General features: G+C 56.4%; 1 protein-coding gene across 1 annotated transcript; it reads right to left on the minus strand.

The window, feature by feature from the left end:
• Positions 1–1,051: 1,051 nt before the first annotated feature.
• Positions 1,052–3,616, minus strand: TRAVEDRAFT_49327 (uncharacterized protein; the record flags this gene model as incomplete). Its single annotated transcript, XM_008042023.1, has 1 exon — positions 1,052–3,616. The coding sequence occupies one exon, from the start codon at positions 3,614–3,616 to the stop codon at positions 1,052–1,054; it is 2,565 nt and encodes an 854-aa protein (XP_008040214.1).
• Positions 3,617–10,459: the final 6,843 nt, after the last annotated feature.

Consider the following 10,459-nt stretch of genomic DNA (forward strand, 5'->3'; position numbering starts at 1 on the left):
CGAGCCCCCTTTGTTCCAGCTCTGGGTGGCGTAATAAACGGTCTGGGATTGCAGACATATCGCCGAGACTGCCGTCAGAGCGTAACGGGAACCAGGGAGGACCATCGTCGTTATCGGAAGACATAACAGAGAAGCTCGACAATGGCAGAGAGTCAGAGAGGAGACACGCTGTGCGTGGTAGGTGGTCAAGGTTGAGCGCTGAGCGTACTCGGGGCACCGTTCAACGTTCAACGGGGCAACACGAGCACAAGTTCGGAACGTCACTGCCAACCTGGGATGAAATGGTTGACCATACTTAGCGGAGTGAGACGTCGGCGGTAACTCCCAAAGTGCTTACGTGTAAGTGTACGTGACCTCTACCGGTCCCCGGTATCCCGCAAGTACTCTGGACCGGGCTGTATTGCTCGGCGTACTCGTAGGATGGTGGGGTTGGTAGAAGTCAACCCCACCAGACGCCCAAGGCCCGAACCTTGGGGCGTCGTATGCTTACGTAAAATACATGACGTAGCACATCTAATCTAAGGGCGCCTATGCGCCCTGGGTCTCCGAGGTTCTTGGAGACATTGGTCTCCTTTGCTGATGACGGTTATTCGTCCTCCGCGCACGACCTAGCAAGGTCTGGTTATGATAGAACCGACGGGTTCTTACACTCTCCCCCCCTAGACCCGTGGTGGGGTCTCAAAATTAATATACAATGAGGAAGGGCCACAACTCGGAGTGGCGGTAGCACAGTATAATACACGGGTCCTCTGCGCTGCACTCGCAGAGGCCCTATAATACAAGGGTGCGGCGATGAGGCCGCTTTTATATGTACACTAGGCGCGTCGCATTCGACACCCTAGGAGGACGAGTATCGTCCATGCCCTGAGTACTGACTCGCGACGGGGGCACGCCGTCCAAGCGGTGCTTCGCGAAGTGTCCGCGGGGAAGGGTGGACGCTACTGCGTCCTGCACCATTATATACACCATGACGCTGGTGCGACGTCTGGGCGGATGAAGGTACCAGGCGGTACTGGTGGGTATGGACGCATTCGTCCGGGTATATGGGGCTTCAGGACTCTTCGTCCATCTGCTCCGTGTGGTTACCACCCTCCGGGGCTGCAGCCTCCCCCTCAGGCTCTTGTCGCGCCGCGTTGTGGGCGATGTCGTCGACCGTCTGAGTCGACTGATCGACGTCCATCTGAGTGGGCGCGGCGGGGTTTGGCACTGGGGTCGGTGCGGTTGCGGGTGCAGGTGCGGGCGCGGGCGCGGGCGCGGGCGCGACGACTGGCGCGACGATCGGTGCGGCGGGTAAGAAGGCGAGTGCGGGGTTAACCGCCAACCCGCGCATGCCGAGCGAGGCTATGGGCGGTACTGGGCCCGCGCTCGTGGCCGAGACGATCCCGGGGAACGCCAGGACATTGGTGTTGGCGTCCAAACCCGCCTGCTGAGCACGAGCGCGGTGCGCCGGACGTTGGAACAGGTCGGCTAATGCGACCGTGAGCCCCCGGGACGCGTACCAGTGTGCGACGTGGAAGACAGTCAGGTCGTCGTCGTCGAGCGACCCAGTGTAGTACGCATGAGAGTACGGGCCCTGGGGTTGCAACTGCCAGTGCTGCAGGATGTGCCGATACAGTCCCGGCACCGAGAACAGTGCGGTCGCCAGCGTGACCCAGCGTGCCCGCTCCGGTACTCCATGGTTCCGTGCGATCGGGTTCCGCGCGTACACAAAGAACTGCGCTGAGACCAGTGTCGGTCCGCCATCCTGCGCGCGCTCCATCCACACAGGGATGCGGTCCTGATAGGACCTCCACCATTCGCGGTGAGCTTCCGGGGGGTCGGTGGTGCGCGGCTGCTGTCGACGAGGTCCGTTCAGGTCTTGCTCCGGGCGAGTCGTCTTCATGACGTTCGGAGGTATGCCTGGACGGCGTCCAGTGGGGGGCGGCAGATGCAAGGTGTCCGCGAACTCCATACCTGGAGGGGTGTACGCCGCCGGGTGCATGATGGTCGGCAGGTAGGGAGCCTTGTCCGGGTTCCGCCACGCGTCTGCGAGGGCACGGATACCCTGGACACCCTGCAACGCCGAATTCCTCTGAACTTGCTGAAGCAAGTGCTTGATTCGAGCGCGCGCCTGACCCATATCGGTCGCCGTGGCCCTCAGCAGCCGCTGAGCATCCTCCGGGGTGACGGGTACAAAGTCGTACCAATGGTCCGCCTCGCGAGGATTAGAGTCCTCAGGGACTGCGAGCATATGGTACGGCCATCCGGTGATCCTAGGACGCGGAAAGCGTCCGTCACTCGAATAGTTGGGTGGCCTTGGTGGCGGGGCCAACGGGGTCCCATACACCGCGTTCTGTCGCACCTTACGTGCTGCCTTCTTCTTAATGTATTTCTCGTCGAAGAGATCCTCTTCGTCGTCCCCAGAGGACAGTTCCTCGAAGTCTTGGAAGTCCACGGTGGGACCCGATCCAGTGGCCGCATGCCGACTCGACGACCCCGACGCTTCCGGTGCAGACGCCGGCGGCGTCGAATCGGTCGCCTGGTGCGGGGCCCTTGAAGGACCCGCCGTCCGGGACATTGGAGACGACCCCGTCATAGACATGGGCTCATCCCTATCCCTCGACGGACCCGACTCGGTCGAACGAGGCACCATCGAGGACGGTCGGCGTGGACTATTGTCCCGCGCCGACCGCGACGATCTCACTGGATACCCCCGTTCCGGTGACTCAGGGAAGTCGGGGTGACCAGGCGGTACTGCGGGGACCCGCCTAGCTTGGTTGGGCCGAGTCTGGCTCGCACGAGCCCGGAGACGATTCTCGTCATTGAGCATCTCCCGGGCCTGGTTGCGTTCCGACCGGTATCGGTCGCGGTCCTGACGAAGAGTCGTCGTTTCCGTCCGTGCGGCATTGAGCTCCTGCTCCAGCTCGGCGTTGATTCGAGCGCGTTCGCGGAGCGAGGTGGCCTCTGCCAATGCTGCTCGGAGCTGCCGCTCCAAGTCCTCTACTTGCTGCGTATGCTCGGCGCGGCCCTCTCCCTCCCTGGAGCGTGCATGCTCCTCGAAATAACCCCAAAACTGCGACTGCAGTTGGGTTTGGACCGCCGTCAACGCGTTCCTGAACGAGGAGTCGTTCATCGCCGCCTGGTAGTGTCGCACGAACTCCGTGCAACAGCTGCATCCGGCCGAGTGCGCCACAAGGAGGTGGTGATTGGGGACTGCTGCCCACGACATACCCGGAATGGGCATGAGCGGGGGCATTCCAGGGGGCAGGAACGGCGCTGCGTTCAACCGGTCGGGCCCCGGCATGCTCGACGATGCAGGCGCGTGAGCATATTGCACCGTTGGGTGCAGTGCGGCCGAGGATCCTGTTGGCGGCGACTGGTGCTGGTAGGGGAGCGGTGCCCCGTACGGGGAGGCGTACGCGTGCGGGAACCCGCCTTGCGCCATCGGGTGTAGTGGCGCATGCGACGGCCCCGCCCCTGCGTACTGGTTGGGCACCTGGTATGGCGCGGGGGGCTGTTGTTGGGACCCAGCTGAGTCCGGCTGCATCGCAGCGCCTTGCTGCTGAGGCGCGTTCTGCGCCGCCGGGTCCAAGACCATCTCGGTCTGGTTGGAAGTGGGCGAGGAGGGGTTGGACATGGTGGATGTCGCGGGCGGGTGCGTTGTGGGTGGATGGTAGTGAGGTGGCAGAGATCGACTCGCGACATAGCGAGCTCGCCGCTTAGGACGGCGAGCTCGCAGGCGCCGGCGGAGTTCGAATCTCTGCCCGATCTGCCAGATCCCCGCGACGCGTCGCGTCTCGCGCCCACGTGATCGCGCTCGTCCGTGCCGACGCGCGTCTACTCTATTCCGTTCTCTGCGGTCGCCCCCGACCAACACTTACTTAAGTGTTCAGTTGCGGCTGCAACTACTTCTTACGGGGTAGACTGCGCCAGTTCTTGACGCCCATAAGACGACAATACTCGTCTAGTGCGGCCAAGTCCTTACAGTGCTCGTAAGGTTCCCAGGTGTGGTCTCCGAGCGTCCACCGCACATGGAATTGACACTTTTGTCCTGTCCATTCGTGCCCGACGATTTCGTCCACCAACCATTCCGCGGTATCGTCCGCTCCGAAGTCGTAGAATGCGTGGGCATCCCGCTTAGGGAACAACGCATCGTCGTTTGCCTCATGTTTCCGCAGGAGGGAAACATGAAAACGCGGGTGAATGTGTCAGTTCTTAAGCTCCGGTGGGAGGTCTAGCACGTAATTCGACGTGTTCGGAAAGCTTTCGAGGACTTTGTATGGTCCGATGAACCTGGGCACGAGCTTTCGTGCACGTCCTTTCGGAACGGATAAGTTCTTCGTGGACAGGTATACGAGGTCGCCGACCTCAAACTCCGGCTCGGCCTGCCGGTGTTTGTTGGCGTGATAAGCCTGAGAGATCCGGGACTCGATAATAGCGTCATGAGCGCGTTCGAGGTTAGCCAGAGCTCGCTGGGCGAACTCACGCACTCCCTGAAACGGAGTATCCGTTCGAATTCCACTCATGGACCGGGGCAAGTATCCGTAGTTCAGTTCGAACGGTGCGAAGCCCGTAGTAGAACTCGTCGCTGAATTCAGCGCGAATTCTGCTAGTGGTAACTTCTCGTACCAATCGAGCTGGTCCGGAGAGACCAATGCCCTCAGAATTTGAGTAATGGAACGGATAGTCCGTTCCGTCAGACCGTCGGTCTGAGGATGGAAAGAGGTGGACATCATTAATTTGACTCCCATGAGTCGATGCAGTTCTCTCCAGAACTTCGAGGTGAACTTGCTGTCTCTATCTGAGACTATGGACTCGGGTAGTCCATGAAGTCGGACGACTTCACGCAGATATATCATGGCCAGCTCGTCGGCGGTATTCGTGGTATTCACTGGAATAAGATGGACCATTGAGGTCAAACGGCATACTATCACCCAAATGTAGTCGTAGCCGTGCGACGACGGAAAAGGACCAACGAAGTCCATCGAAGTGGACGTCCACGGTTGTCGCGGAATGGGTAGGTTGTGTAACAACCCTGATGGCAACTGGGTGGACGACTTCACGGTGTGGCAGGTGCCACAACTGAGACAGTATTTGTCTACATCCTTCCGCAACACTGGCCACCAGAACCAACGTCGTACGTATTCCGACGTACGTTGAGGACCGAGGTGTCCCAGCGCCGTATGCGCTTGATTCAGTATCAGCTCGGGAATCGAGCGGCCCTTGTAGATGGCCCGGGGAAGACAGACGACTTCCTCGTCTTGACGGTTCTTGGTGTAAATAATACCGTCTCGTAATGCAAAGGGACTAAACCCCGCTGGGTTGCCTAATACCTTGGACAGTGCTCTGTCGGCGGTATACCCTTCGCAGATGGCTTGCCAGAAGCCCTCATCCGATTCTACGTATTTTCGTAGGGACGGACCACTAGCCAACGCTTCCGCAAGTGTCGGTGATTTTGGCTCGGACGTATTCACATCGGGGGTAGTTGAAGTGGGTTGATGATGAGCATACTGCTCAGATTCAACTACTCGAGCTTCTACTCGGTCCGTCGGGACTGGAGCGTCCGTGGTCCGGGCTTCGCGGGCTGCCTGTTGGCGGGTACGACGTAGAATACGTCCTTCTCGTAGTTCGATGAGTCGGGATTGGGGAAGGTCATCCCCGTCCGGATCCAAACGCGCATCGGCGTTGACCATATCGTAGTCAGGAATCTCGTCATGATAGGTATCATTCTCGTGGTAACGAGATAAACAGTCCGCTACCTTGTTGAGTCTCCCGGGTACGTACGTGATATCGTACTTGAATCGCGCCAGATATTCGTACCAACGAATTTGGCGACGACTCGGGCGTTCTATGCCCTGCAAGAATTCCAACGCTTTATGGTCGGTTACGACGTGGATGGGACGTCCGAGGAGCTTGTCCTCCCATTTGAGGAGTCCCTCCATGATGGCGAGTGCTTCCTGCTCGTACGTATGGTACGCCTTCTGTGCAGAAGAGAATTTCTTCGACAAGAATCCTGCGGGTCTGCAGGTTTGCCAGTCCTTGCCCTGGCCGTACACGGCCCCAATTCCGTAGATGGAAGCATCGCAGATGAGCCAGATCGGCTTGGGCAATCGAGGGTCGATTGGCTTGAGAATGGGTACCTTACACGCCAAGGCTTTGATAGCTTCAAAACACTTGTCGTGTAGCGTACGCCATACGAATGGTTGGTCATTGCGGACCATCGCAGACAGAGGCGACGTATACGCCGTGACATCAGGCATGAAATGGGCGAGGTAATTCACTAGCCCTAGGAACCGTTGTACCTCATGGTACGATCAAGGAGTGCGCCAACTCCGAATACGACTCATTTTGTCGGTATCAGCGTGTAGTCCGCGATCGTCGATACGATGGCCAAGACAATCTAAGTCTTTCGAGTATAAGTCGCATTTACTGCGACTTAGGAAGAGCTTCGCCTTCCGTAATACCTCGAACACCTGGGCCAGGTGTTGCTCATGTTCTTTGAGCGTGTCCGAATAGACGAATATATCGTCTAGGTAGACATGTACGAATCGTCCGATAAAATCGCGAAATAGCGTGGTCATTAGACGTTGAAACGTCGAAGGGGCATTTGTGTCCCCCTGTTGCATGACTTCGCTCACGAACGTCCCGAAGGGCGTCGCAAATGCGGTTTTCCAGATGTCTTCGGCCACAATGCGCACTTGTTCGTACGCGTCGGACAGGTCTATCTTAGACCGATATCGGGCCCGAGCCACATCCATTCGGATCTGGTCCTGGTCTGGGAACGGGGTCAGATCGTGGACCGTGTTGTCGTTCCTCTGTCGTGCATCGACGACCGTTCTCAACTTGCCATTCTTCTTGGCCACACACAGCAGCGGTGCTGCTTGCGTTACCGTGGCCGGCCGCCACCATCCCGCTTTCACATAGCGGTTGATTTTTGTCATTAGATCAGTCTTGATCGCGTCGGCGCACCTAGGCAGGTGGTAGCGGTAGATTTTCTTCTCGTCTATGAGAGGAATCCGATGATTCACTTCTCAGAACGGAGGGAGTTCCTCCGGAGCAGGACGCATGATGTCCTCAGTGGATTTATACCACTTCTCGCGGAGTTTAACCAGCTCCTTCTCTTCGTCATCGTTAATGACGAACCCGACATGAGACCGTCGGATTTCCTCGTACTCCCATGCATCGCTCGCTATGCGATCTAGCATCTCATTGACCCCATATGGGTCATCGAATCCAAAGCGGTCCTTGCGTGGACCCTTCGACGAGTGAATCGTCGGTACTATACGCTCTGTAATTACAGGAGCAGAGCTGGTGACGGCTCGCCCTTGGTGTCGAACCGGAATTGTCACGGCCATATTGCCGTTCCCTCAGCCCCTGTTGTAGTTTTAATGTATTATAAACCGTTTATATGCCTGCGGCGCATTACATTATAAACCGTTCCGGTTCGTAATGTATTACGAACACCCCGGGGGCCCGAGGCATCTGCCCGGCACCTGCCAAATATGGCAGGCAGCCCCGGAAGCGCTGTTATCAGTGCCCGGCACTCTCCAGTGGCTTATCTCTTATAGATAAGGCCTCTATCTCATCAATCCGAGCTCCCCGGACATCCGGATAGCCCCTCCCACCGGCGCTTTGGCTCCCGCCCTGCCACATCCCAATTAGGAAGGTGTACTCAACACCTGCACCCAGGGCAAACTGCCTGGTTCATAGCTCACTCATTAATCCACGCATCGGCGTCGCACTCGGCGCGTTTTGTGCGTAATTACAAGGGCTACAAATCGACGCCAAAACGTCAAGATTCAGGTATGTATTGGCGGCGCTACATCGCGTTTGAACGGGCGCTTTACAGGAATACTGCGCGGACCATAGCGCGCTCAGTTCCCCACGCGCAGATACGCACCCGGTATCCCCACAATGCCCTGAGCAGTGGCCTTCGAACGCGCCCCTCGCGGCGAAGATCCGCCCACGCGATCGAGCTCGGCAGCCTGTCCACCTCTGGCAAGGGGCTGGGCAGGCCTTACTGGGCCATATCTCGCCCAAAACACGGCGGATCTTTATGTTTTTGAGCTTGAAACAAAGCTTACATATGGCGCTTTACATTTAATTAGTGGCTCCCGCATTTTATAAAGTTAAACGTTGCCAAGACTGCTGAGCAGGTGCTGGTGGGAGAGGTGCCTCCCGCGTTTTCGTTTCAGAGTGCATTGCCATAAAAGTGGGTGTGTAGCTGCATGATATGTCCGAGAATACGTGTACGGACTTTCAGCACAATCGAATGTGTTTTGATTCCGGCAGAGCGTTATCAGTCCTGGCTTATATACCTTCATATCTGGCCTCTCAGAATAGCTATGTCTGATCTGGTTCCACAATTATATAGAGCATTTAAACCACATTATAACGCAAAAAAAGCTCAGAAAACGGTTGAAAACGCGTCAAGATAGTGACTTTACAGTGCTACAGCCTTGCCCTGCTGTAACACTGCTTACAATGCACTCGGATCCGGCACTGTCACAGCACTGCCGCCCACACCGTCTTAAGACGGTCGGCGGCTATCCCCTGTGTCAACAGATCTTCTTATATCCCCCTCAATACTGACGCGTTTCTCCTCATCTTTTGTGTGCGGATTCTCGACGGATAGGGCGTTCAAGATCGGCTTTTTGAATTGTAATCGGCCCCCTATTGAGCGCGACACCAAGTAGGTACAGTGGAACACTGATAACAGCGTACAGCCATAAGAGATACATGCGGCACGCTGTAAATCGACGGACCTATACATATACGGTTTCCCTACAAGAGGAAAAAGGAAGCATACAAATCGGCGGTTATTTGGGGGAGCTACACGCATAATAGTGCAGAAGGTGCGAAAAACCAAGAATAAACTGAGCTGATATGATGTACAAAGGCAAATCACTCACAAAAGCTGCTTATATCCTTTACATGACTAAGGAAACATTTTAAGATAGTTTTCTGAGCAAGGAAACCATCCATGGCGCTATAGATTAAGGGGGACTGTTGGCAGGGGTGAGGAGAGAGGCATCCTAGTAAAGATGCACAGAGCGGTGATTCTGTATTGTATTGTACACCATTAGAGCACTATGGAGTATGGCTTTCCAATGGTATAGCATTCATGGTGTTTTGAGGCTGTGAACCCAGTAAATTTACCGTGAAGGCTTCTGGAAGTGCAGCCCCTTTCCTGGCTTCCCAGGCCGCTCAGAATTGCGCGTGCAGCCCTATTTCAACAATGTGAATATCCGTCATAGTGCAAGCTTTTGAATAAGCCCATATTCGTACAAATAGGCGGTGAAATGGCCTAGATATGGCCCGGGCACTCGAAAACAGCCCCCTGCCCAGGTGGACCAAGTACAAATCAAGAACGCGTGGGCCGTTTCCTGCTGCGAGGGGCGCGTTCGAAAGCCACTGTCTGGGGCTTTTCGGGGATACCAGTGTCGTGGCTGCGCGTGTGGGACCGGGTGCGCTATAGCCCACGCAGTATTCCTATAAAGTGCCCATTAGTACACATTGTAGCGCCCTCAATAAGTATCCGATTCTTGGCGCGCTTGCATAGTCCTGTAGCGCTCATATATGCGAGCAAAAAGCGCCCAGAACGAGCCTAATGCGCCCAGTATTAAGCGAGAAATATGCCAGGCAATGTGCCCTGGGGGGAGGTGTTTAGTACACCTTCCTAATTGGGATGTGGCGGGGCGGGAGCCAAAGCGCCGGTGGGCGGGGCCATCAGGATGTCCGGGAAAGTCGGATTGATGAGATAAAGCTGTTATCTAGCAGAGATAAGCCGGGGACAGTGCCGGGCATTGATAATAGCGCTTCCGGGGCTGCCTGCCATATTTGGTAGGTGCCGGGCAGATGCCTCGGGCCCCCGGGGTGTTCGTAATACATTACGAACTGGAACGGTTTATAATGTAATGCGGCGCGGGCTTATGAACGGTTTATAATACATTACGACTACCACAGCTGGTGGTTCCCTCCCCCTTCCGATGACCCTTGCGGTCCTGCATAGCGCGTATGGGGAGGCTCCACTTTCGTGGACTTCGCCATGCTCCCCTATTGGACCAACGGTCCGTTCTCGGTTACCCACTTGATAGGTTCCTTGAACGACCATTTTGGTGTCTTGGAGGAAATGGCCTCCTCCTTGAATAAAGGAATGCTCTGCTTCCCGACCAACACCCGGTCGTTCGCAAAGTCCAGTACAATACCGTACTTACGACAGAATACTGTCCCCAATATTGCGTCGTACTTGTCGATATCGACGACATCGAAATAATGTGTATTACGCACTGAGTTCAGTGCGATTTCGGCTTGCGCCCCGAAATTGATCTTCGTACGACTACCCTTAGTCCCCAGCTGGAGGCCTACTGGCTCCTGCAGGTCAATCCTGCCCGCCTTGCACAGATACGCAAACTCCGGAGTAATGGAGTCGGTAGTGCAGCCCGAGTCAAATAGCACTAATGCTTTAATACCGTTGATC

This window comes from Trametes versicolor, assembly GCF_000271585.1.
Source record: "Trametes versicolor FP-101664 SS1 unplaced genomic scaffold TRAVEscaffold_8, whole genome shotgun sequence".
Taxonomy (NCBI): Eukaryota; Fungi; Basidiomycota; class Agaricomycetes; order Polyporales; family Polyporaceae; genus Trametes; species Trametes versicolor.